Here is a 27,938-nt window from a genome sequence, read left to right as displayed (position 1 = left end):
ATGGAGGTTGGAGAGGAGAAGAGAGCATCCAGTTTGCAGGATGACGGCGTGAGCCACTGGTCGGAACCTCTGGCTTCTCCTCGTCCAGCCTGGTCCCCTCATTCCTGTCCCTCCGCCAGGTGGGAACCTGCACAGGAAGCATGGGCTGGGGGGAGAGGGGCAGAGAGAGGGCTGTCTTCTCCCCCTGAGCTGTGCCATGTTGAATTCTTGGCTGGGGCCCACGGGCCTGATGTTCCCACACCCCAGACGGGCCTCCCCTGAAGACACAGGTGACAACTTCCCAGGAGCAGCCTCTACTGAGAATTTCATGACACTCCCCTTTATCCCTGTGTGTTGGAATTCTCTGGGACCAGGAACATTCCACCAGAGAAAATGATGAGACCCAGAGAGTGTCCAGGGCCTCTGGCTGTTTGGCCGTTGGGCAGATGATATGCCAGGTGTTGTGAGAAAAGCAGTCCCCAGGGTGGAGAGATGGCCAAGGAGAGGTGGGGTGTGGAGCGAGGACGAGCTTAGCTGGAGAGGTGAGCAGGGGCCAAATCCCACCCCCCCACACACACACCCGGGCTTGAGGACCAGAGCAGGGGGGCAGGGCTTGGCCCTGAGGGCAGGGGAAGCCACCAACCGGGCCCCTCTGTGATCTGAGGCGGGGGCAAGATGCCGCCCCCCGGGGCTGTTGGGGGCAGCTGGCTTTAGACATTCAGCCGACAAGTCTGGCTTTGGTTGTGGAAATCACCTGGCTGGGCAGATCTGGGCAAACAGGAAATCTGCTGAGGCTCCTCCCCGACCCCTGACCCCGCCCCAAACGAATGGACAGGTGGCAGTGGCCCTGGGGAAGGAGCTGGACTTTCTTCCCCAGGTTAACCTTGCTCTGAGTCTGAGCTCTGAACTGTGTCTAGCTTCTGGCAGGCTGACCTCTGCCTGCCATCCTCCATCTCTGCCTCCAGGCTTCTGACCTGCAGTCGGTCCCAGGAGCCATGGACCCCAGAGGTGAGTGGGGAGGGCCAAGGGCTCCAGGAATGGAGCTGCGGGCCCCGCTCTAGGCATCTGACCGTCTGGCCCAGCTTTCCCAGCTGCACTAGAGCCAGAGGTCCAGAGCCAGCCTTGGCGAGGACAGCAGGAGCAGAGAAGGTGTGGGGAGCTGAGCTTGCATGTGTCGGGGCTGGTCTTGGGGAGGGACGCTGCTGGCTCCCAGGGAGGTAGGACGGATGGGACGTGGCCAGGGTGGAGGAGGGTGGAGGGCAGACCCTTGGTGGAGCTGTCCTGATTTGACCTGCCAAGCTCCTGCCCGGGTCTCCTGCAGGTCGGAGCACCTCCGCCTGCCCCCTCTCCCCGGCCCTCTCTTTCCTCTACTTGTCTGGGCCCCAGAGAAGAGAGCCGGCAGTCAGTGAAGGATTTCCTCCTGCTGTAAAGACTGCCTGGTCCAAGTCCCTCCCAGGAGCTTGGACGCAGCCGGTGCCTGTGTGGTAGGTAGGAACCCAGCGCGCCTGGCGGGGGTTGAGGGGAGGTGGAGGTGTTGATGGAGAGAGAGGCAGGGAGGGAAGGAGGAAAGGGCCCAGGGGAGAAGAGCCTCCATAGGTCCAGGCTGGGTCCTGGATGTCATGAACCCAGCCCTGATCTGACCCAGCGTCCCCTTGTGAGGCTGCGGGTCGAAAGGCAGAGGGGAGGGGACGAGAGAGCGAGGAAGAGGAAGCGGCAGAGCAGTGCTAGGCTCCCCAGAGGGTGGTCTGAGCCTCCGGGGTTGAGGGATGGAGGCTCTGCCTGGCGCCCCCCGCGCCGCCCCTCCTTTTGCTGCTGCCTGACAACCACTCAGGTCTTACTTGTTAGAACCCACCCAACCCCCGACCAGCCCCCGGAGTCTCTCTTTACTTGACCAGTGGAGAAGGGTAGGGGAGTGACCGGGGGGCTCTGGGCTTTCCAGACACCTAGGAAGGCTCCTGTGCCTCTGCTCAGCATCCCCCAGCCCCCCAAGCAGGAGGAGGTGGCCCTGGTGAGAAGCTGGGAGAGTCCCGGGAGGCCACAAACACCGCCACGGGTTCCTCGCTCCTTCTGTTCCCTCCTGGCTCCAAAGACAGGGACCGGCTGGAGTGGGGGTCGCGTGCCAGCACCTGCAAGGAGGTGGCGGAGAGGGATGGGACTTCTGCCGTCCTTCAGGGGGTCAGGGCTCAGCCCGGGCAGGACCCAGGCCCTCCCCTGCTAACGGGAGCCCCTGGGTGCGTGGAGGAGTGCACATCTCCCTGGAGGAGGAAACCAGAGGGCACGGCCACCTCTTTTTGTGACATCTAACGCTTTCACTGATGGGAAGCAGCCAGACTGACCTGGCCAGGGCTGGGCGTCGGGCAGGGCTCCCGGAAGAAATCGTGTTCCCAAACAGGCTGGAATGCATGGGTATTCCTGGTTCATGTTTGTACTGGTTCCCTAAAGCCGTGTGTTCTCAGAGTCTACTCTTCATGACCAAAGCAGAGAGGCCCTTGTGAGGGTGGTGGGTGGTAGGAAGGGCTACCAGTGCCCAGAGCCAGCCGGACCCCATGGCCCTCCCTGGCACCATTTTCGACATCCTGCCCGGGTGTCACCCAGACCACCCCTGGGGCCTGGCGGTCCAGGTTCCAGTCTCTCTGGATCCTCGGACAGCAGGTGTCTTCCACGGTCTCTTCCAGCATCCTACCTCCCCCTCCTCTGTCTGGTCCGTCCAGCACACCCCGCTGCTCCCTCCCTTCCTGGGCTCACTTCCCGGTCCAGAGCCACACGCCCTGCCTTTGTCTGGGATCAGAGGAGAGCTCCTCACACTCTGCACCAGAAACTGTGAGCTTCAGGTTCCCCTGGGCCGGCCCGCTCTGTTTCAGAGATGGGTGAGGATGGGGGGCTCAGAAAGTCAGCTGGAAAGTGCCAGAACCCAGACCAGTCCCCAGCCCTGAACTACCGAGCAGCTGTGCTGCACAAGGTGTGGGCTGAGGAGTTTCCATCCACATCTGTGCATTGAGCTTCTACTGTGTACCAGACACCATCTAGAGAGGGGGCACGAGAAGTGTCAGAACACACGTCCCCGGTGCCACTGGGCAAGGCGGACACCACGCAGGATGTTGGGGGAAACTTACAAGCAGAGAAATGGTCGAGCTGGCACATGATAGCCCAGCTCTCAGCACCCGGCAGGGTAGATCGGGGAAGGCGGACTACGAACACCAGCCGTCCTGCATGCCGATATGCAGACAAAGGGGGTCCCCGAGGTCAGGAATCGGCTTTGCTGGACAGGGGCCGACTTCTGCTCATTCTTCCATCAGCTACCTCAGGCCGCTGAACCCCACCAGGGGCAGGAGATGAGTATCCAAGCCCAACCCATTTGTCTGCCCACTTTTTTTTTTTAAAGAATTATTGTGGTAAAATATATAACAAGAAACTTACCATTTAAGCCATTTTTAAGTGTACATTTCAGTGGCATTAAGTACACTGTGCAACCGTCACCACCATCCATCTCCAGAACTCTTTCATCTCCCCAAATGGAAACCTGAACTCCCTTCCACCACCGCTCCAGCCCCTGACTCCCCCCCATCTACTTTCTGTCCCTGAGGATTTGACTATTCTAGGTCCCTCAGACAAGCGGAATTCTACAGGATTTGACCTTTTGTGACTGGCTTACTTCACCTGGCAAAATGCCCTTGAAGTCCATCTGTGTTGTAGCTCAGGACAAGCCTTTTTAAGGCTGACTCCTTTATCTATCTATCTATCTATCTATCTATCTATCTATCTATCTAACTAGCTAGCTAGCTATTTATTTATTTTTGGCTGCGTTAGTCTTTGTTGCTGCGTGCGGGCTTTTCTCTAGTTCCGGCGAGCAGGGGCTACTCTTTGCCGCAGTCCATGGGCTTCTCATTGGGTGGCTTCTCTTGTTGCAGAGCACAGGCTCTAGGCATGTGGGCTTCAGTAGTTGTGGCACACGGGCTCAGTAGTTGTGGCTCGGGTGATCTAGAGTGCAGGCTCAGTAGTTGTGGTGCACGGGCTTAGTTGCTCCGCAACATGTGGGATCTTTCCAGACCAGGGCTCCAACCCATGTCCCCTGCGTTGGCAGGTGGATTCTTAACCACTGTGCCACCAGGGAAGTCCAAGGCTGACTCCTATCCCATTGTGTGGATGCCACACATTTTCTTTATCCACCATCCATCGATGGACATTGGGTTGCTTCCTCTTTTTGGCTCTTGTGAATAAATACTGCTGTGAACACGGGTGTCCAAATATCTCTTTGAGTCTCTGCTTTTACCTCTTTTGGTTATACACCCGTGAGTGGAATTGCTGGATTATATGGGAATTCTATGTTTAGTTTTTTGAAGAATTGCCGTACATTTTTCCACACGACAACATGCACCAGGGATACATTTTGAAGGTGGAGCTGACACAGCATGATAGTGAATTGGATTCAGGGTGGGAGAGAAAGGAAGTATTAAACATGCCTTGGAGACTTTTTTTTTTTTTTTTGGCCATGCTGCACTGCTTGCGGGATCTTAGTTCCCCAACCAGGGATCGAACCCAGGCCCCAGCAGTGAAAACACCAAGTCTTAACCACTGGACCACCAGGGAATTCCCAGCCTCAGAGCTTTTGATGCATGGTGATGCCCTATCATCAGGAGGAGTGCCCCCCTTTGGTGGTGTGGTGATGGAGACCTACAGTCCTGTTTGGCCATGATAATGTTGATGTGCCTTCAGTGGGGATGGCCGTGAATGGTCCAGTTTCCTAGTCCACAGGTCCACAGAGAGGTGAAGGCTGCAGAAATGACTGGATGGTCAGCAGTGTAAATATGATATTTAATGCTCTGGTACAAGGTAGGAACCCCTGGGCGGTGAGTGTGGGTAAAGAAGGGAGCCCAGGACCGCGCCTGGAGTCTCCAACATTTGTGCTACAGGAAGAGAAAGAGCAAAGGCAGCCGGGCAGGTGTGGCCCGGGAAATAGACCAAAGAGAGCAGAGTCCCACTGTGGCTGACGGGTTAATTCAGACAAGGAAGGAAACACTGGGCTGAGGCTGCCGAGATCACTGGAGCCTTTGTCGAGGGAAGTTCCAGTGAGGCAGTCAGGGTGAAAGGCTGGCTAGTGAGGGTAAAGGACGGAAGAAGGGTTGGAAGCCTCGGGCGTAGAGGACTTTCCTTTCCAGGCTTTTCTCTAAAGGGAAGCTCGTGAGAACGGGGAGGGGAGCTGGAGGTGGAGACGTCACAAGAAACATATGAGCGATGTACAGATGTCACCCTCTGCTGCACCCCTGCTCTGATCACAGCTATTTCTTCCTGTTCACCTGCTCCTGCAGGCACCTTATTGCCAGGGCACAGCCAACACCCCATTGCTCACCCGATGAGTGAAAACTGGAGTCTCGTACAACCCTGATTTACACTGCTCTTCCTATCGTGAGATTGAATTTCATTGCTGCGCGGGCTTTCTCTAGTTGTGGTGAGTGGGGGCTACTCTTCGTTGCGGTGCTCGAGCTTCTCATCGTGGTGGCTCCTCTTGTTGCGGAGCACGGGCTCTAGGCGCGGGGGCTTCAGTAGTTGTAGCACGTGGGCTCAGTAGTTGTGGCTCACAGGCTCTAGAGCATGGGCTCAGTAGTTGTGGCGCACGGGCTTAGCTGCTCCACGGCATGTGGGATCTTCCCAGGCCAGGGATCGAACCTGTGTCCCCTGCATCAGCAGGCGGATTCTTAACCACTGCGCCACCAGGGAAGTCCAGGTTGAATGCTTTTTAACATCAGTTGTCATCTCATATACTTTGCCCTTAAAAAATTCAACAGTTGCTCTTATTTATTAAATTGTAGGAGGTATTATTAAGGAAATTAGGGCTTTTTGTGATATGAGTTGCAAGCATTTTTTCCCCCTGAATTTGTTTCTTTTGATTTTGTTTGTGGTTCTTTTTAACCACGCATAACACTTTCATCTTCATTGGCTCATATTTATTTGTCTCCATTTAGGGCTATTTTTTTTTTAAAGAAAATGTTGGGGGTAGGAGTTTATTAATTAATTAATTTGTTTTTGCTGTGTTGGGTCTTCGTTTCTGTGCGAGGGCTTTCTCTAGTTGTGGCGAGCGGGAGCCACTCTTCATCACGGTGCACGAGCCTCTCACTATCGCGGCCTCTCTTGTTGCGGAGCACAGGCTCCAGACGTGCAGGCTCAGTAGTTGTGGCTCACGGGTGTAGTTGCTCCGCGGCATGTGGGATCCTCCCAGAGCAGAGCTCGAACCTGTATCCCCTGCATTAGCAGGTAGATTCTCAACCACTGCACCACCAGGGAAGCCCTAGGGCTATTTTTTTTTTAAAAAAATCTTTTGTCAAACTTAGAAAGGCTTTTCCCCTCTCCAAGATTTAAAAAGTAACATGTTGGGCTTCCCTGGTGGCGCAGTGGTTGAGAGTCCGCCTGCCGATGCAGGGGACACGGGTTCGTGGCCCGGTCCGGGAAGATCCCACATGCCGCGGAGCGGCTGGGCCCGTGAGCCATGGCCGTTGAGCCTGCGCGTCCGGAGCCTGTGCTCCGCAACGGGAGAGGCCACAGCAGTGAGAGGCCCGCGAACCACAAAAAGAAAAAAAAAAAAAAAGTAACATGTTATGCTGGTTTATTTATATGTTTATTCAATGTTATTATTTTGAATAGGTAGTACATTTACATGGTTCAAAAATAAAAATTATACTTCGAGGTCTACGCTGAGGAGTGTCACTTCTACCTGGTCTCTGCCGACACTGTTCCCAGCTCCCTTCTCTTTATAGGTAACCGTTTTTATTCATTTCTTGTGCCGCCTTTTAGGTTTTTTTTTTTTTTAATGTAAATGTAAGTGAATATGGTTATATGTCTTTTCACCCTCCTTTCTTACACAGTAGGTAGAATATTATTTGTACAGTTCTGTACTTTGCTTGAAACATGACCCATATATTCCAACTGCAACCCCCCCACTTTTTTTAACGGTTGCATAGTAACCCTTATTGGACGCACCACAGTTAGTCACCCCGCCCCCACTGATGAACACTTGGGTTGTTTCCAGTCTTTTGCTCTTACATACAAAGCCTATCAGTCATTCTACACGTGTGTAGCTTTCTCTGCTGTGTACATTCTCAGAAGTGGTTTTGCTGGGTCAGATGCTAAGTGAGTCTGCCTCTGGGTAGATACTGTCTGATCTTCATTTATGTGGGGTGCTACCCTTTTCTACTTCCTACAGCGGTGTTTCTCACCCACCCCACTCCACACACACAATTATGGCACTGTAAGGAGAAAACTTAACTTGCATTTAAATTGTCCCTAAAGGGACTTCCCTGGTGGCGCAGTGGTTAAGAATCCGCCTGCCAATGCAGGGGGCATGGGTTTGAACCCTGGCCCGGGAAGATCCCACATGCCGCGGAGCAACTAAGCCCGTGCGCCACAACTACTGAGCCTGCAAACCACAACTACTGAAGCCCGCGCACCTAGAGCCCGTGCTCCGCAACAAGAGAAGCCACCGCGATGAGAAGCCGGCTCACCGCAACGAAGAGTAGCCCCTGCTCGCTACAACTAGAGAAAGCCCACAGACAGCAACGAAGACCCAACGCAGCCAAAAATAAATAAATAAATATATTTTAAAAAGTAAAGAAAGAAAGCTCTACACCAAGGTGTGAGCAGGCGCGGTTGTCTGCACAGTCCCGCCTGGAGAGTATCCAATCATGTTTGGTATTTTCACCATCCGATGGTGAGAAATGGTATCTCGCTGTGGCTTTTTTGTTTCTTTGTATTTAAAACGGCTGCAGGAATAACTGAGATATAATAAACTACACATATTTAAAGTGTGCTGTCGGATAAATTTTAACATTTGTGTACATCCATGAAGCCATTACCACGATCAAGATAATGAACAAATATGCCACACCCAAAGTTTCCTCTTGCCCTTCGGCAACCTGTCCCACCTTCCCCACCCTTGCCATGCAAGGCAACCCCTTGTCTTTTTGTCCCTCTAGACTAGTTTGCATTTTCTAGAATTTAATATAAAGGGAATTGTACAGTAACGACTCCTTTCCATCTGGCCTCTTATTATTTCGCAACTCCTCCATGCAAATCTATGTATCCAGTTCATTCTTTCTGCTATTGTGTGGACACACCTCAATTTGTTTATCTATTAATCTGATGATTTGGGTTGTTTGAATTCTTAGCTATGGCAAAAAAAGCTGCTGTACCAGTCCTGTACCAGTCTTTGTACAGACATGATTTCATTTCTCTGGGTCATCTGGTAGGAAATGCCAGACTGTCTTGCAGAGTGGTTGCATAATTCTACGTTCCCACTACAAGCATATGGGAGTTCCACTGTTCCATGCCCTTACCATCATTTGGTATGAGTCATCTTTTTAATTCTAATAGATATATAATGGTATCTTACTGTGATTTTGTTTTATTTTTTAAATGAAGTTTTCTTTTTAAAATCTTTTAAAATTAAAATTAAATTTTTTATTTATTTATCTTTTGGCTGGCTGTGCCACACGGCTTGTGGGATCTTAGTTCCCCAACCAGGGACTGAATCCTCGCCCTTGGCAGTGAAAGCATGGAGTCCTAACCAATGGACCGGCAGGGAATTTCCTCTTACTGTGATTTTAATATACATTTTCCTAATGACTAATGAAGAACATTTTTCATGAACTGTTTTTCGCCATCTCTACATCTTCTTTAAGGAAGTGAAGGGTGTTCAGATCATATATATATGTATATATATCATATATATATGTATATATATCATATATATGTGTGTATGTATACATATGTTTGTTTTCATATAATTGGGTTTTAGATACAGCTCCTTTACCAGATATGTGATTTGGAAATTATTTTTTCCAGACCTGACTTGTCTCTTTATTCTCTTAACTGTGTCATTCACAGAGCAGAAGTTATTCATTTTGATCAAGTCCAGCTTATGAATTTTTTCTTTTATGGATATGGCTTTTGGTTTTGTATCTAAGAAATCTTTGCCTAATCCAAGGCCATAAAATTTGTATTCTGTTTCCTTCTAAATGTTTTATAGTTTTAGCTGCTGTATTTTTGTCTATGACCCATTTCATTTAATTTTTGTACATGGAACGAAATTCGTTATTTTGTGTACACATTGCCAATTTTTCCAGCAGATTTGTTGAAAAGACCGCTTTCTCCACTGAATTGCCCTTGCATTGTCAGAAATGAATTGACCATGTGTATGTGTCTGTTCTGGACTGTATTCTGCTCCACTGATTGGTTTACCTTAATGAAGGTCACCTGGTCTTGATTATGCTAACTTTCTAATAGGACAGAACTTAAAATTATGTAGTCCTTTGAATTTATTTATATTTTTCAAAGTTATTTCGACTGCTGTAAGTCCTTTGCATTCCCATACAGATCTTAGAATTCAGCTAGTCAATTTCTCCAAAACCTTGCTGGGATTTTGATTGGAATTATTAATATATTGAATCTATAAGTTAATTTGGGGAGGTTTGACATCTTAACAATATTAAGTCTCCTGATCCATGATCACGGTAGTTATCACCATTTAAAAAGACTTCCCTAGGGAGATCAGCTCGTGCTTTGTGACCGCCTGGAGGGGTGGGATGGGGAGGGTGGGAGGGAGGGAGATGCATGAGGGAAGGAATGTGGGAACAGATGTATATGTATGACTGATTCACTTTGTTATAAAGCAGAAACTAATTAAAAAAAAAAAAAAAAAAAAGACTTCCTTAGTGTCTCTCAGCAATGTTTTGTAGTTTTCCCTGCCCATGTTTTGCACATTTTTTGGTCAGAATTTTCTGACAAAGTATTTCATATTTTTTATACTATTGTGAATGGGTTGTTTTATTAATTTCCATTTCTGATTGTTGGTTGTTAGTATAGAAAATAACAATTGATTTTTGTATATTGACCTTGTATCCCGTGGTTTTGCTAAACTCACCAACTCACTTATTAGTTCTAGTAGCTTTTTTATAGATTCCATCAGATTTGCTACATAGATGAACATGTAGTATGAGGATAAAGACAGATCTGCTTTTTCCTCTCCAATCTGGATGCATTTCTTTTTCTTTCTTTTTTTTAAAGCAGCTTTATAGGGGTAAAGTGGACATATAATAAACTGCACATTTATTTAAAGTGAAGAATTTAGTAACTTTTGATATGTATACACCTGCAAAACCATCACTACAGTCACAAAAATTAATATAGCTATTATTACCCGCAAAGAGTCCTGTGCTCCTGTGCAATCCCTCCCTGCCACGCTTCCCTACCCACCTCCATCCCCAGGCAACCACTGTTCTGTTTTCTAGCACTACAGATTAATTTGCATTTTCTAGAATTATATAGAAATGGAATCCTCCATTAAATACTTGCTTTTATCTGGATTATTTCCACCCAGCTTAATTTGTTTTAAACTATGACTATAAGCTTAATTGATGTAATTCTCTCTCAGACACACACGACGGGACAGAACAGACTCTCAAGTATGACCAAAACTTCTTATGCACTTAAAAATCTTGTCCATTTATTAAATCAAACACAAATTGGACATATCAAATTCCCTTAAACATTTAAAATGCAGGACACATAGAGTTTATACAAAATGATACAATGTTACCAAATTCATTGTAAACTTGTATAAGCACGTGTTTTTGTTTTGTTTTGTTTTTAATTTTTACTTTTTTATTGACATATAGTCAATTTACAGTGTTGTGTTAGTTTCAGGTGTACAACAAAGTGATTCAGTTATACATATATATATTCTTTTTCAGATTATTTTCCCTTATAGGTTATTATATAATATTGAGTATAGTTCTCTGTGCTATACAGTCGGTCCTTGTTAGTAATCTATTTTATATATAGTAGTGTGTATACGTTAATCCCAAACTCCTAATTTATCCCTCTCCCACCCCTTTCCCCTATGTCTGTTTGTGTGTCTATTTCTGTTCATTTGTATAATTTTTTTAAGATTCCACATATAAGTGATATCATGTGATATTTGTCTTTTTCTGTTTGGCTTACTTCGCTTAGTATGATAATCTCCAGGTCCATCCATGTTGGTGCAAATGGCATTATTTCATTCTTTTATGGCTGAGTGATATTCCATTGTATATAAGTACCACGTCTTTAACCATTCATCTGTCGATGGACATTTAGGTTGCTTCCATATCTTGGCTATGATAGATAGAAGCACATGTTTTTGGATACATCCCTGAGTTTATACATCCCTGGGTTTTCACATTTTCATACCCAGTCAGAGGAAACTGAGGTATATACCCTTACCAAATGAAATTCTTTGGTAAATGTTTCTGGGCTGCACCCAGCTGTACATAGTTTTCTTAGTCCAACACTTGGGAGCCCCTCGTATTTGTGATCAACGAGATTCTGGCTGCTGGAACATCAGACTTGAGCCTCCGAGACCCAGCGGAGCAGTGGCTATGGCATGGGGGGTTCTTTATCAAGGGTGGAGCTTGTTAAACCCACAGCCTTCAGCTAAGATTTTACTAACGCATATGATACAGCTTCCTTCAAACGTGCATGTTCCCTGGAAGTGTAGCATCCCTGCAGTGGTCTCCCAGGTGCGTGTAACTGGGGTGAGCTCCTGCAGCATCAGGGCTGCGGGTGTTTATGGGGGTTGGACTCCCCTCGGCAAGCTTTGTCTGCTGGTCCACCCTGCTGGTCCATTCACGGCCACAGTCCATCTCAGCCACTCCTTTGGGGCGTACGAGTGGTCCTGGCCCCCCGGGGGCCTGCCAACAAGCAGGGGCACCCAGACAGGTGCCCAGGGGCTGCAGGGCAAGGCTCAAAGGGATTATGCTTCCAGGAGAGGTAATCACCCACCTTCCCTGTGAGCACACAAGAGGGAGAGGGCTTCTGGCTGGAGCCGACAGGAGGCCGTTCCTGGCCAGTGCCCAATTCTGGTCTCAACAGGGTGATTTGGGGACCAGGTAAACTAACCCCAAGTGACCTAGGCTTCCTCTCCACAGAATTCTGGGGAAAGAGCACCAAGTTCTGGCTGGGCCCCATCCTGCTCTTTGCTGTATTTCTGGGCTTCTATAGGTAAGGAGGATGGTAACAGCCCTGGGACCCTGCGGCAGGTGGGGATTTATGACTTACGTGACTTAACCTACTTACAACTTACTTACGTTAACTGAATGAGACCGGCTAGGTTTTCTCCCCTGTAACAATGATCCCAGAGAAGCCGTGAACGACATTGTCATTCCCATCTTGCAGATACTCCTTGCCTCATGTCACAACACTTGACAGGGGCAGGGCTGAGTTGCAGGTTCCCAGTCAGCGCTTGGCTCTGCTCTGGGGTGATTACCAGGTGGTTTTTGTTTGTTTGTTTTCTTTTTTTGGCTTGCGGGATCTTAGCTCCCTGACCAGGGATAGAACCCACACCCTCAGCAATGAAAGCGGAGTCCTAACCACCGGACCGCCAGGGAATTCCCACCAGGTGTTAATATAACTTTAGGTGACAGGTTCACCTGGGGGTGAGTGTAAACATGACTGCGGTTTGGAGGGCTTCAAAAGGCAGCGATTTATAGCCTTTTAGAAATGCCGATTACATCATCATATGGGATTCACATCATACTTTAAATACATTTATTGGGAACAGATGACGTGTTTTCACTGCATTTTATTACTCTTGTTTATGTTTTAAAAGAAACTTGGTAGCTGTAGACATTCCCTTAAAAGAATCTAGTCGATACTTTTTCAGTTCTTATTCCACAAGAGGGTGAAATTGCCCCTAGACTCAACTTTGCAATGGGTGCTGTATGTTTATATAATACTGCAGAGCGCAGACGCATACTTATTTAGTTGTTAGCTGTAGAGCTATACACATTTTCACTGATGACTTTTGCAAAGAAATTTGTTAGAAAGAGCTTCCATTTACTGGGTGTTTATTCTGTGCTAGGCACAGCTCAGGGAGCAGAGGGAGCCAGAAAGGCTGCAGCTCCCTCTCTGCTCTGACTTAACTAGGGAGCTGCTGATTGTGTGAGCCTCAGCGCCCCTCCGATCCCTCTGCATTTGGCTTTTCGTGCTCTGTGTGGCAGGGCTGTTGTAAAACAGAAAGGAGGCCTGGCTCTCGACTTTAGAGTGTATGCAGATCTCTCAGAGAACCTGTTAAAAACAGAGATTTCTACACACACACACACACACACACACACACGCACACCCCTCCCAGCTGCTCAGGGCTGGACTCAGGGAGTCTGGAATTGCATCTAAAAATAACTCCTGGGCTTCCCTGGTGGTGCAGTTGTTGAGAGTCCGCCTGCCGATGCAGGGGACACGGGTTCGTGCCCCGGTCCGGGAAGATCCCACATGCTGCGGAGCGGCTGGGCCCGTGAGCCATGGCCGCTGGGCCTGTGTGTCCGGAGCCTGTGCTCCACAACAGGAGAGGCCGCGTACTGCAAAAAAAAAAAACAAAAACAAAAACAAAACTCCTTGGATGATTCTGAGGCAGGGGTCCCAGATCCACAGAGAAGAAGGCCGTGAACATTTACAAGCTATTAGGTATGGGGAGTTTGGGTTAAAATAGGGTGCCTCGTGGTGGGGCCAGCAGGGCACCGCCTGGGGGGTCTGCCTGTGCACCCCATTCTCTCCTCCCACCCGAGTGAGATGTCCCACTGGCTCTGCTCTGCTCGGGCCCCACGGCTATTTTCTCAGGAGCCAGAGAACAAAAAGTCCGAAAGCTGTGTTGAAGTGTCAGCCTCAAAACCCAGCCCGTCCGCTCTCCTCTGCCATGTGAGGGCTCAGCTCCGCACTCCTTTTTGTCACCCAGCAATGTTTTCAGCCTGATCTCCACTTGGCAGAGAGAACAGTCTCAAAGGAAATGGACAGGTCTTTGGAGTCAAGGTGGTTCCTTCTAGAAAGACCTAGAACCGAAATAAAAATACGAGTATGTATTGAATTGTTGGTCGTTATAACCACAGAGGCACTCAGGGGCTTCCCTGGTGGCGCAGTGGTTGAGAGTCCGCCTGCCGATGCAGGGGACGCGGGTTTGTGCCCTGGTCCAGGAGGATCCCACATGCCGTGGAGCGGCTGGGCCCGTGAGCCATGGCCACTGAGCCTGTGCGTCCGGAGCCTGTGCTCCGCAGTGGGAGAGGCCACAACAGTGAGAGGCCCGCGTACCACAAAAATAAATAAATAAATAAAATAAACAAAGAGGCACTCAGTTCCCGGCTGATTCCGAGTTCCTCTCTCTACCACGTTTTCTCAAACCCTAAAAAAGAACAGAGACAGAATCCTCACTGTGGTTGGAAAGGATACGTTTACAGGATGAGGGTTGGGGATGAATAGTGACCGGTGTTGATTCCCTGTGGCCCACCCGTGATGGGGTGCCCCCGACCCCATTAGCACCCAGACAGGTAAAGTCTCACTCTCCTCCCAGAACTAATTCCTCTGGGGTCACCAATCTCTGGCTGACTGAGAACAGATAAGGTGAGAGCTCCTAACCAGTGCCGGTCATGAGTCCGCAGGACGGGACCTCAGAGCCAAATCCGGTCCAGCTCCCTCCTCTATTCAGCGCTTGGGGGCCCAGCAAATGCTTGCTGGACAGAAGGGTGGACGAATGGGCTAAGCTGACGGGACTGCTCTCTCGGCAGCCCTGAGGTCCACCACCTGCAGGGCCAACAGGGGCGTCTGCCATTAGGTAATGACTTTCACCTCCTTTCACCCACAAACGTTGGCATTCCTGAGCCTCGCCCAGCAGCGAACCTTTGCTTGGTCTTCAGGATGGGGACAGGCGCCACCAAGCTTCTTCGGTGGTGGGGGTCAGGATTGGTGCGGGAAGGCGGGACTGGGGGAGAGGTGGCGGCTGGGGAGGGGGCGGGGCTGGGGAGAGGGAGGGGCTGGCAGAGGGGGTGGGGCTGGGGCGGGGCGGGGCTGGCAGGGAGGGCAGGGCTGGTGGAAGTGGATGCTAACCTAGCCTTTGCCTGGTTAGCCCCCTCTCCTCTTGAGGGGGCACTTTCTTAGCAAGATGCTACTTTTGAAGGAATGACTGAGAACCTTTCCTCTCTGCAGCCAGCTTACACACAGAGTGGTTCTGAAGCACGTGCAGCTGGAGCAAAAGGAGTCCAGGTAGGGCGGGAGCTGGGCTCCCAGGGGTGAAGGGGGGCATTGCCAGAGCTTCCTTTGGGATTCCAGGGCCAACCTGGGCAGCCATGGCTCCTGTCCTTCGCCCCAGAGCGGGGCTCTCCCCAGGCCGCTTTGTCACCATCGGCCGTGGAATCCCTTTGGGCAGAGCTGAGCTCCAAACTCCCAGACAGGGTCAGCGTGTCCGAGGTTTCTTTGCCCTGCTTCCCGCCCCTGGTCCTCTCACCTGGCCACACGGCCCAAGCTTTGCAGTCACAGGGAGCTTTCCTTAGTAGGGGCTGTGGCGTGATGGCCCTCGGGGGATCCTGGCCGGTCTGGCACGCAGTGCTGCTCCCAGTACCCTGTCCCCAGCTCTAAGCACTCTGTTTTCCTCCCTCAGTGAAGGTGACCGTCACCTGGACACCTGCAGGATACCTGAAGTACCCAGGTATCGGAGATCTCATCTTTGGGCTGTTTCTGTGCCTAGTTCCAAGCAAGTCACCATGTGTCTCCCTCCTCCATACTCCTCCCTCACCCCCCCCACCCCACAGAGCCTGATTTGTGAGATTTGTCAGGGGGGACGGCGTGGATGGGGTGGGTGCGGGCCAGTCCTGGGCTTCCCACCCCTGAACAAAGCAGGACACGAAGACCTTAGTCGTAATGAGTTAGACCGCAGAAAGGACTTACAGGGCACAAGGAGAGAAGAAAGAGACACGGGTGGGTCTCTAACCTGAGCCGTGTCATAGAACAGTTAGGGAAGACCCTCCTTTCCTCTCCTCATATCTCAGCCCCATCAGATGATCCCTGGGGAAGTGCGTGGCCTCCCCAGGGCCGAGTAGGCACAGCTGGATGAAGGAAGGAAGGGAGGAAGGAAGTCTCTGTGGCTGAGTGCTACCTCCTGGCAGGGCTGGCACACTGAACCGGGAGGAGGCCCCTTGCGGCCATGGGCATCTATGATGCGTTGTCTCACATGCGCGTCTTGTCCGCAGGTTGGTTTACCCCAAGGCCCAGCTCCTCAAGCCCACGTAAGTAGGCGGGTTCCTGCCATGGCTGCAGCCAGTGGGTTCCCTGCCACCACGTACCTCATGTTTTCTTTTCACTTGCCCCTCTCCCTGGTTCAGTTTTTTCTTTCGCCTTTTTCCTTTTCTTTCTTTCCGTGCTATAGGAGGCTGGGTTGGTTTTTAATGGGTTTGGTACAGGTTGAAGGAGCAATGGAAGATGCCTCTAATTCTTGGTCATTAGGAGCTGTGTGGAGGTCCATACCAGGCACAGAACCTTCTCTTGTTTCTTCTTGGGGAAGGATGGCAGGGGTCTGGACTGGGTTATCCCTGAGGTCTTTCCATGGGTGTAAATATCTGAGGAACGATGGTTCCAAACTCACCTCCACACGCAAGCGCCTGTCCCCAAATCCAAGCCTCCTTAGCCCGTGCCTGTACCTCCTGCTTCCACTGCCAGAGACAGATTGCTGGCAACCCTCTTCTGAGGCACTAGACCCCAGAGCTTCGGGGTAGGAAGTCTCCCAGAGACCACTTTGATCGGCTCACATTTTATAAGCAGGGAAACTGAGGCTCAGAGAAGTGAAGGAAGTTGCCTGAGGCCCTATGGCTGGTGAGGGGCAGGTCGGGACGCAAGCTGGGTGGTTTCTGTCATGTCATGCCACATCCCTGCCAGGAGAGCTGAAAATGCTCGCTGTCATTTCTGAAACCCACGCCCACCCCTCCTTGAGTTTCTAGAGCTGCCAGCCACGCGTGGCCATGGACACTAGAAGCAGGACTGCTCTAGAATGAGATGTGCTGTCGGTGTGAAGTGCACAGTGGACTTCAAACATTTAGTACTCGAAAAATGTACTAGGAGTTTGGGATTAACATGTACACACTACTATATATAAAATAGGTAAACAACAAGGACCCAGTGTATAGCACAGGGAACTATACTCAATATCTTGTAATAACCTATATGGGAAAAGAACCTGAAAAAGAATACATACATGTGTAAATGAATCACTTTGCTGTATTCTTGAAACTAACACAACATTGTCAATTAACTATACTTCAATAAAAATATCAGTTATTTATTGAAATGATAATATTTTGGATATATTGGGTTAAAAAAAGTATTGATATATCAAATTACCTGTCATTTTACCTGGTTCCTTTTACTTTTCTGTGGCTCCTAGACCACTTCTAGTTACATATGTTTCTGTGGGCCAGCACAGATCGGGAGGGACAAGTTGGTGCGAGCTTTTTTGGTGGGTCCTGGTGGTGTGATGAACGAGTGAATGAACACTCGTGAAATAAGAGTAGGGGGAGAGGTGAGGGGTGTCTGTGCGGCTGGAAGATGGAGGAGGGGCAGAGAACACAGGGCCCCTGGGAGGGGCGGGGCCTTGAAACTCAGCTTCATCCCTGAAAGAGAACTCGAGATTTCTCTACTCACAGCAAGCATGTGGGTTTTCCCCACCAAGTGATTCTGACACTCCCCGCAGTTATCACAGACCCCCACAGGGGGAGGGCTCAGCCTCAGGGCCCCTACTTCATACACCCGTCACAAGGCCAGGTTGTCACCCGTGCTTCCCACCACCGACGGGCTGTAAATCATTTCTCACCACCCGCTCCTTGGGTTTGATGATTTGCTGGAATGCTCCCAGAGCTCAAGAAAACAGTTTACTTCCTAGATTCTTGTCTTGTTTTAAAGGGTGCAGGTCAGGGACAGTCAGATGAAAGGTAACTAGGGCCAGGAATGGGGAAGGGGGCGATACCCTCCATGCCCTCCCCGGGAGCATCTCCCTCCCAGCACCTCTATGTGCTCACCAACCCAGAAGCCCTCCGGACCCCACAGTTTAGGGACTTTTATGGAGGCTTCATCACGCTGGCATGATTGAGAATTAACTCAGTCTCCAGCCACTCTCCCTTCCCTGGAGGATGGGAGACAAGGCTGAAAGTCCCAAGGTTCTAATCCTGGCTTGGTCTTTCTGGTGACCAGCCCCCATCCTGAACTACCCACAAGCCCACCCAGAGGCACCTCATTAGAATAAAAGACTCCTCCTACGACCCCGGAAATCCCAAGGGTCTTACTAGCTCTGTGTCAGGTAAGGGGAGGGGAGGGAGTGGCAAATATATATTTCCTATGATGGCAAAGTACCCATGCGCTGGGAGAGGGCTTAGTGCTTGCCCTCACTTGAGACTCTTCTCCTGGAAACAGGGTTGGGAGGCCTCATAGAAGGAGTGTCCTATGGGATCCAGCACATGGCTGGTACTCAGGAGATACTCTAAGTTAGGGCAGTGAAGGGATGGGAGTGTTGGGTCTCGGGTGCTGAGCTTATGGTGCCAAGAGCCCTGGGTTGGGAGTCTGGAGTCCTGTCTGCTCCTAGCTCTGTGGCTCACAGACTGTACAGCTTTGGGCAAATCCTTCTCTGTGGCCCACATCCCCATGCCCTGCCCTCACACACTGTGACTCATCTCCCCAGGAGAGTGGACGTGCTGGTCATGACTCCCTGGTTTGCACCCATCATCTGGGATGGGACCTTTGACTCTGCCATCTTGGATGCACAGTTCAGAAACATCACCATTGGGCTGACCGTGTTTGCCATCAAAAAGTAAGTGAGGGATGCTCGCCCAGGGTAAACCAGGAAACCGGCCCGAGCTGCAGGGGGGCACTCCTCTCTCGGTGTCTCTCTTTTCCAGGACAAGGTGCTCAGCTCACAGGGTGGGTGGGGGTGTGGAGGCATGTGTGACTTTGGGTGTAGGTGAACTTGGTGGGACCTTCAGGGCATCACTGGGCAGACCGCTGCTCAAAATAGCAGCCCCACACCTGAGAGTCATCTGTTCCAGAGGTCACTGCGTCAACCTTTCAGAGATGGGCAGCTGACGTTCACCACTTCCACGTACCAGCCGTTGTGCCAGGGGCTTAACCGCACCACAGCTCATACACGTGTGCTCCATTACCCCAATCTATTACCCGGGGAGGCCAACTGTTTGCAAATATTTTCTCCCATCCTGTAGGTTGCCTTCTCATTTTGTTGATTTTTTTGTTGTTGTTGTGCAGAAGCTTTTCAGTTTGCTGTAGTCTCACTTGTTTATTTCTTGTTGCTTGTGCTTTGGCGGCATATCCAATAAATCATTGCAAAGATCAATGTGCAGGAGGCTTCCCCCTGTTTTCTACTAGGAATTTTATGATTTCAGGTCTTACATGTACGTCTTCAATCCTTTTCAAGTTAGTTTTTCTGAGCAGTGTAAGATAGGGGTCTATTGTCATTCTTTTGCACATGAATATTCTATTTTCCCAGCACCATTTATTGAAAAGACTGTCTTTTCTCCATTGAGTATTCTTAGCTCCCTTGTCAAATATTACTTGACTGTATATGCACGAATTTATTCCTGGGCTCTCAGTTCTGTTCCATTGGTCTATGTGTCTATTTTTTTGCCAGTACCATTACTGTTTTGATTAACTGTGGTTTTGTAATATAATCTGGATGTGTGATGCCTCCAGCTTTGTTCTTTCTTTTCAGAATTACTTTGGCTATTCAGGGTCTCTTGTGTCCAAATACATTTTAGGATTTTTTTTTCTTTCTTTCTTTCTATTTCTGTTAAAAATACCATTGAAATCTTTATAGGGATTTCATTGAATCTATAAATGACTTTTGGGAGTATGGACATTTTAGCAATATTAAATCTTCCAATCCACGAACACAGGATATCTTTCCATTTATTTGTGTCTTCTTCAGTTCCTTTCATCAGTGCCTTATAGTTTTCAGTATATGAATCTTTCACCTCTTTGGTTAGGTTAATTCCTAAGTATTTTATTGTTTTTCATGCAATTGTAAGTGGGATTATTTTCTTAACTTTTTTTGGATAGTTTGTTGTTAGTGTATAGAAATGCTATTGATTTTTTTAATTAAGATTTTTTATTAATTCTTGTAGTCATTGCTTTTTTTTTTTTTTTTCTTTTTGTGGTATGCGGGCCTCTCACTGTTGTGGCCTCTCCCGTTGCAGAGCACAGGCTCCGGATGCGCAGGCCCAGTGGCCATGGCTCACGGGCCCAGCCGCTCCGCGGCATATGGGATCCTCCCAGACCGGGGCACGAACCCGTATCCCCTGCATCGGCAGGTGGACTCTTAACCACTGCGCCACCAGGGAGGCCCAGTCATTGCTTTTTTAAAAAAATTAATTTATTTATTTTTGGCTGCATTGGGTCTTTGTTGCGGTGCACGGGCTTCTCATTGCAGTACCTTTCCTTGTTGCGGAGCACGGGCTCTAGGTGCACTGGCTTCAGTGGTTGCAGCATGCGGGCTCAGTAGTTGTGGCGTGTGGGCTCTAGAGCTCAGGCTCAGTAGTTGTGGCACATGGGCTTTGTTGCTCCGTGGCATGTGGGATCTTCCCAGACCAGGGATCAAACCCATGTCCCCTGCATTGGCAGGCAGATTCTTAACCACTGCACCACCAGGGAATTCCCTGCTATTGATTTTTGTATGTTGATTCTGTATCCTGCAACTTTACTGAATCTGTTGATTAGATATAAGTTTTATGGTGTAGTCTTTAGCATTTTCTATATATAAAATCATGTCATCTACAAACAGACAATTTTATTTCTTCCTTTCATTTGCCTTTTATTTCTTTTTCTTGCCTGATTACTCTGGCTAGGAGATTTTCAGTACTATGTTGAACAGGAGTCATAAAAGTGGGCACCTTTGGGAATTCCCTGGCAGTCCAGTGGTTAGGACTTGGCCCTTTCACTGCCGGGGCATGGGTTCAATCCCTGGTTGGGGAACTAAGATCCTGCAAGCTGTGCGGTGCAACCAGAAAAGAGAAAAAAAAAATGTGGGCACCCTTGTCCTGTTCCCGATCTTAGAGGAAAAGCTTTCAACCCTTAACTGTTGAGTATGATATTAGTTGTGGGCTTATTATACATGGCTTTAATATGTTGAGGTACATTCTTTCTATACCCAATTTGTTGAGAGTTTTTTTTTTATCATGAATGGATGTTGAATTTTGTCAAATGTTTTTTCTGCATCTATTGAGATGATTTTATTATTTTTATCCTTCATTCTGTGAATGTGCTGTATCACATTTATTGATTTGTGTATGTTGAGCCATCCTTGCATCCCAAGGATAATCCCACTTGGTCATGGTGTGTCATCTTTTTAATGTGCTTTCGAATTTGGTTTGCTTGTATTTTGTTGAGAATTTTTGCATCTGAATTCACCAAAGATATTGGCCTGTAGTTTTCTTTTTTTGTAGTGTCCTTATTTGGTTTTAATATCAGGATAATGCTGGCCTAGTAAAATGAGTTTGGGAGTGATCCCTTTTCTTCAGTGTTTTGAGAGACTTTGAGAAATATTGGCATTAATTCTTCTTTAAACATTTGGTAAAATTCACCAGTGAAACCATCTGGTCCTGGGCTTTTCTTTTATGGGAGATTTCTGAGTCAATCTCCTTACTCATTTTTGGTCTGTTCAGATTTTCTGTTTCTTCATGATTCAGTCTGAGTAGGTTATGTGTTTCTAGGCACTTATCCACTTCTTCTAGGTTGTCTAATTTGTTGATGTATGGTAGTTCATAGCAGTTTCTTATAATCCTTTGTATTTCTGTGCTATCAGTTGTAATGTTTCCTCTTTTATTTATAATTTTATTTATTTATGTCCTCTCTCTTTTTTCTTGGTTAGTCTAGCTAAAAGTTTGTCTATTTTGTTTATCTTTTCAAAGAACCAATCCTTACGTTCTTTTTTATTGTTTTCCTGTTCTCGATTTCATTTATTTCTGATCTAATGTTTATTTTATTTTTTCCTTTTTTTTGAATTTTATCTTATTTATTTATTTTTTATACAGCAGGTTCTTATTAGTTCTCTATTTTATACATATTAGTGTATATATGTCAACCCCAATCTCCCAGTTCATCCCACCCCCACCCCCCTTCCCCGCTTTCCCCCCTTGGTGTCCATACATTTGTTCTCTACATCTGTGTCTCTATTTCTGCCTTGCAAACCAGTTCATCTGCACCATTTTTCTAGATTCCACATATATGCATCAATATACAATATTTGTTTTTCTCTTTCTGACTTACTTCACTCTGTATGATCGTCTCTAGGCCCATCCACGTCTCCACAAATGACCCAAGTTTGTTCTCTTTTATGGCTGAGTAATATTCCATTGTATATATGTACCACATCTTCTTTATCCATTTGTCTGTTGATGGGCATTGAGGTTGCTTCCATGACCTGGCTATTGTAAATAGTGCTGCAATGAACACTGGGGTGCATGTGTCTTTTTGAATTACGGTTTTCTCTGGATATATGCCCAGTAGTGGGATTGCTGGGTCATAAAGTAATTCTATTTTTATTTTTTTAAGGAACCTCCATACTGTTCTCCAAAGTGGCTATATCAATTTACATTCCCTCTAACGTTTATTATATCTTTCCTTCTGCTAACTTTAGGCTTAGTTTGTTCTTCTTTTTCTTTTTCCTTGAGGTTTAAAGTTAGGTTGTTTATTTGAGATGTTTCCCTTTTTTTATTTTTATTTATTTATTTATTTTTAATTAATTAATTTTTTTTTTTTTTGCACGGTACATGGGCCTCTCACTGCTGTGGCCTCTCCCGTTGCGGAGCACAGGCTCCAGACGCGCAGGCTCAGCGGCCATGGCTCACGGGCCCAGCCGCTCCACGGCATGTGGGATGCTCCTGGACCGGGGCACGAACCCATGTCCTCTGCATCGGCAGGCGGACTCTCAACCACTGCGCCACCAGGGAAGCCCCCTTTTTTTTTTAAAAAAAAATACATTTTTCACTATAAACTTCCCTCTTAGAACTGTTTTTGCTGCATCACATAAGTTTTGGTATGTTGTGATTTTATTTTCTCAAGATATTTTTTCATTTCCCTTTTGATTTCTTCTTTGATCCATTGGTTGTTCAGGAGCATGTAGTTTAATTTTCATGTATTTGTGAAATTTCCAGCTTTCCTCTGTTACTGATTTCTAGTTTCATACTATGTGGTCAGAAAAGATGCTTGATATGATTTCCATATTTTAAGTTTGCTAAGACTTTTTTTGTGGCCTAACATATGATCCATCCTAGAAAATGTTCCATATGCACTTGAGAAGAATGTGTATTCTGCTGTAGTTGGATGGAATATTCTGTATATGTATGTTAGGTACATTTGGATCTATAGTGTTGTTCAGATCTGCTGTTTCCTTAAGAGCCTCTGTCTGGATGATCTATCCAGTTGTGAAAGTGAGATATTAAAGTCCCCAACTAATATTGTATTGCTGCTTATTTCTCTTTCTAGTTCTGTTAGTATGTGCTCTATATGTTTAGGTGCTCCAGTATTAGGTGCATAAGTACTTACAATTGTTATATCTTCTTGATGGATTGACCCTTTTATCATTATATAATGACATTGTTTGTCTCTTTTGATCATTTTTTAGCTTGAAGTCTATTTTTCTGATACAAGTATAGCTACCCCTTCTCTCTTTTGGTCACCATGTGTTTGAAATATCTTCTTTCCATCCCTTCACTATCAATCTATGTGTGTCTTTAAAACTAAAATGAGTCTCTGTCTTATAGGCAGCATATTGTTGGATCTTGTTTTTTTATTTTTAAGTTTTAAATCCATTCAGCCATTCTATGTCTTTAGACTGGAAAATTTAATCCTTTTCTGTTTAAAATAGTTTAAAACAATTATTGATAGGTAAGGACTTACTTTTGCCATTTTGTTCATTGTTTTCTAACTATTTTGCTGATCCTTTGTTCCTTACCTTTTATCTTGCTCTCTTCTTTTGTGACTCAATGAATTTTTGTGGTGGTGGCTTTGACTCTTTTATCATATATTTTATGTATCTACTACAGGTTTTTCTTTTGTCATTATTATGAGACTTACATAAAATATATTTATAACAACCTATTTTAAGCTGATAATGACTTAACTTTGATAGCATACGTAAATCTTATATTTTTACTTCTCCCTTCTCACATTTTAGGTTATTGATGTTACCGTTTACATATTTTATATTGTGTATATATTAAAATGCATTGTAGTTATGTTTTTTAAATACGTTTGTTTTTCAACTTTTCAACTAGAATTGTAAGTGAATTACACACCAGAATCTGACTTTATATATTTACTATTATCAGTGAATTTTACACATATATGAATATGTTTTTATGATATCAACTGACATCCTTTTCTTTCTGCTTGAAGCGTGGAATGCCCTTTACCATTTCTTTTAAGGCAGGTCTAGTGGTGATAAACTCCCTCAGCTTTTGTTTGTTTGGGAAGGTATTTATCTCTCCTTCATTCCTGAAGGAGAGTTTTGCTGGGTGTAGTGCTCTTGGTTGACGGCCTTTTCTTTCCATTTTTAAAATATATCATCCCACTTTCTCCCGGCCTGCAAAGTTTCTTAAGAAATCTACCTGTAGTCTTTTGGGGGTTCCCTGGTATGTGATGACTCACTTTTCTCTTGCTGCTTTCAAATTCCTCTCTTCATCTTTGACTTTTTACAATTTGATTATAGTGTGTCTCAGTGTAGTCCTTTTCAGGTTCAACCTTTTTGGTGTCCTTTGGGGCTCATGAATCTGGATGTCCAGGTCTCTTGTTTGGGAAGTTTTCAACCATTATTACTTTAAATATATTTTCTGTCCCTTTTTCTTTCTCTTCTTCTGGGATTCCCATAAGGAATATATTATTTCTTTTTATGGTATATCATAAGTCCCATAGGCTTCACAATAAACATATTATTTTACTTGCTTTATCACTAATCTATTTATCTGTCCATTCTTTTGTCCATCCATCTGTCCATTTTGATATACGTGAAAGTAAATTTCAGACATCAGCACCACTGCCCCCCAATACTTCTCTGTGCATATCATTAACTAGAGTTCAATATGTGTTTACAGTTTTTCTTTTTTCTAGGTAAAATGTACATATGATGAAGTGCACACATTTTAATTGTTTTTTAATTGTAAGACAGTGAACAAAATAGTTAAAGGTCCTGCTCTCGTGGAGATATATTCTAGTGGAAAAAGACAAAAGAATAAGTGAAACACAAATACAAAATATGTCAGATGGTGATATGAGCTTTAAAAAATAATTAAGTTTGGGCAAGGGGATAGAGAGCGATTTGTTTTCATATTTATTTGTTTACATATTTATTTGCTCTTTTTTATTGTTATAATTTGCACATAGTCAAATGTACATGTTCAAGTGCACAGGCTGCTGGAGTTTTACATTTGGATGCATCCATGTAAGTACCAGCTGGAAGAGGTATAAGGCATGTCCAGTTCTGGGCATTAGTCAGAGGATGGAATGCTACTATAGGGGTGAGCATTGCAGGGAATGGATTCCAGGCAGAAAAAAATGCAAAGGCCTGGAGGAGTATGCATGGCATGTGTCAGGAATATCTAGGAGCTGGCCTGCCCAGGACAGAGGATGGAGGCCAGAGACGAAGTAGACAAGGTCAGAGCAGATCTTGTAGGGCCCGATAGACCACTATAGGATCTTTTTTTTTTAAGTTTATTTTTTAAAATTTATTTATTTATTTATTTATTTTTGGCTGAGTTGGGTCTTCATTGCTGTGCATGGGCTTCTCATTGCAGTGGCTTCTCTTGTTGCGGAGCATGGGCTCTAGGCGCACGGGCTTCAGTAGTTGTGGCGTGCAGGCTTCAGTAGTTGTGGCTCGCAAGCTCTAGAGTGCAGGCTCAGTAGTTGCAGCACACGGGCTTAGTTGCTCTGCAGCATGTGGGGTCTTCCTAGACTAAGGATCGAACCCCTTTCCCCTGCATTAGCAGGCGGATTCTTAACAACCAGGGAAGTCCCACTGTAGGATCTTGAATTGCTTTGTTTTTTTGTTAAGACAAGAAGCCATTTATTTTATGCATAGTAGTTTGTACCTTTTAGTCCCCTACCTCAGTCTTGTCCCTCCTCCACTAGTATCCCCACTGGTAACCACTAGTTTGTTCTCTATATCTATGAGTCTGTTTCTGTTTTGTTATATTCATTTGTTTTATTTATATTGTACACCACAGGGAATATAGCCAATATTTTATAATAACTTTAAATGGAATATAATCTATAAAAATTTTGAATGACTATGATGTACACCTGAAACTAATATAGTATTGTAAATCAACTATACCTCAATTAAAAAAAAAAAAGACAAGAAGCCATTGGAGGGTCCTGAGCTGGGAGATATCCATCATTTGGATACTATCTATAATTTGAATTTTTGCCAAACTTGTGGATTAATAAAATATTTTATGGTTGAGAGTATTTGCTCAACACCAAGCAATCGGAATCCCTCCTTTTATATCCGGTCAGGGTACATTATCTTTAGCTTGTAGAATGTCTATGGTTTTTACTTTTATTTTATTTATTTATTTATTTATTTATTTATTGCAGCACGTGGGCCTCTCACTGCTGTGGCCTCTCCCGTTGCAGAGCACAGGCTCTGGACGCGCAGGCTCAGTGGCCATGGCTCACGGGCCCAGCCGCTCCGCGGCATGTGGGATCTTCCCGGACCGGGGCATGAACCCGTGTCCCTTGCATCGGCAGGCGGACTCTCAACCACTGCGCCACCTAGGAAGCCCCTATTTTTTTTATTTCTAATTGTGGTAAAATGCACATAACATAAAATTTACCATCTAACCTATTTTTAAGTATACAGTTCAGTAGTGTTACGTAGTCAAGTTGTTGTGCAACCATCACCACTGTCCCTCTCCAGAACTGTTCCCATCTTGCAAAACTGAAACTTTACGCCTATTAAACACTAACTCCCCATTCCCCCTCCCCCAATCTCTGGCAATCACCATTCTATTTCTGGGTCTGTGAATTTGCCTATTCTAGGTACCTCATACAAGTAAAATCATATAGTACTTGACTTTTTGTGGTTGGCTTATTTCACTTAGCATAATGTCCTCAAGGTATGGCTAAAGTTTTACATACAAACTGTTTTTGTCTAAAAGTCTATTATTTTGCTGCTGTGTGATTCTGTTAACACCCACCCTCTCTTTCCTGGGGGGGCTTGTTGGTTTTAGATACGTGGTCTTCCTGAAGCTCTTCCTGGAGACGGCCGAGAAGTACTTCATGGTGGGACACAAGGTCAACTACTACGTCTTCACTGACCGGCCGGCGGATGTGCCCCAGATCCCCCTCCAGGAAGGGAGGCAGGTGGTGGTCCTCAAGGTCCGAAACTACAAACGCTGGCAGGACATATCCATGCACCGGATGGAGATGATCAGCAACTTCTCCCAGCAGCGCTTCCTCCGCGAGGTCCATTACCTGGTGTGCTTGGACGTGGACATGAAGTTCAGCGACCACGTGGGTGTGGAGATCCTGGCACCGCTCTTCGGGACCCTCCATCCTGGTTTCTACGCAGGTGATCGCCAGTCCTTCACCTATGAACGCCGGCCCTTGTCTCAGGCCTACATTCCGAGAGATGAGGGTGATTTTTACTACATGGGAAGCTTTTTTGGGGGATCGGTCCCTGAGGTTTACCAGCTCACCACGGCCTGTCACCAGGTGATGATGGCCGACCAGGCCAACGGCATCGAGGCCGTGTGGCATGATGAGAGCCACCTGAACAGGTACTTGCTGTACCACAAGCCCAGCAAGGTGCTGTCCCCCGAGTACATGTGGGACGAGCAGCTGCTGCGGAGACCACCTTTTCTCAGGAAACTTCGATTCGTGGCTGTGCCCAAGAACCACGCAGAGATTCGGAACCAATGAGAACATACTTCCCAAGAGCCCACGTTATTGGGCTGTAGTGCATGTCAGTGGTTCTGCTGTCTTGATAAGGGATTGGCCAAAGATTTGATGACGTGGATGAGGCCATCTCTTTGTTTCCTCCTCTGGAGGGTCTTCCATCACTCATCAAACAAACCCAGCTCCGGGTTTTCATTCCCTCCTAATCCTGCATTCTCTTTAAATGTGAC

General features: G+C 46.7%; 1 protein-coding gene across 1 annotated transcript; it reads left to right on the top strand.

Annotated features, from left to right (window-relative positions):
- On the top strand, positions 1-27,732 carry ABO (ABO, alpha 1-3-N-acetylgalactosaminyltransferase and alpha 1-3-galactosyltransferase). Its single transcript, XM_060101929.1, has 11 exons — positions 1-48; positions 945-987; positions 1,062-1,196; positions 1,301-1,463; positions 11,878-12,006; positions 13,733-13,779; positions 14,552-14,590; positions 15,397-15,472; positions 16,014-16,049; positions 18,488-18,616; positions 27,042-27,732. The coding sequence occupies exons 1-11, from the start codon at positions 1-3 to the stop codon at positions 27,730-27,732; spliced, it is 1,536 nt and encodes a 511-aa protein (XP_059957912.1).
- Positions 27,733-27,938: the final 206 nt, after the last annotated feature.

Source organism: Mesoplodon densirostris, chromosome 6 (genome assembly GCF_025265405.1).
Source record: "Mesoplodon densirostris isolate mMesDen1 chromosome 6, mMesDen1 primary haplotype, whole genome shotgun sequence".
Classification (NCBI taxonomy): domain Eukaryota; kingdom Metazoa; phylum Chordata; class Mammalia; order Artiodactyla; family Ziphiidae; genus Mesoplodon; species Mesoplodon densirostris.
Note: the sequence above shows the minus strand (reverse complement) of the source record. Positions and strands in the feature narration are given on the sequence as shown.

What these genes read in the sequence shown, in the direction of transcription:
- ABO (XM_060101929.1), top strand. Translation starts at nt 1, where the DNA reads ATGGAGGTTGGAGAGGAGAAGAGAGCATCCAGTTTGCAGGATGACGGC. An exon ending in AGGATACCTGAAGTACCCAG is followed by an intron (nt 15,473 to 16,013) that starts GTATCGGAGATC and finishes TCTTGTCCGCAG; the next exon opens with GTTGGTTTACCCCAAGGCCC. An exon ending in ACCGTGTTTGCCATCAAAAA is followed by an intron (nt 18,617 to 27,041) that starts GTAAGTGAGGGA and finishes TGTTGGTTTTAG; the next exon opens with ATACGTGGTCTTCCTGAAGC.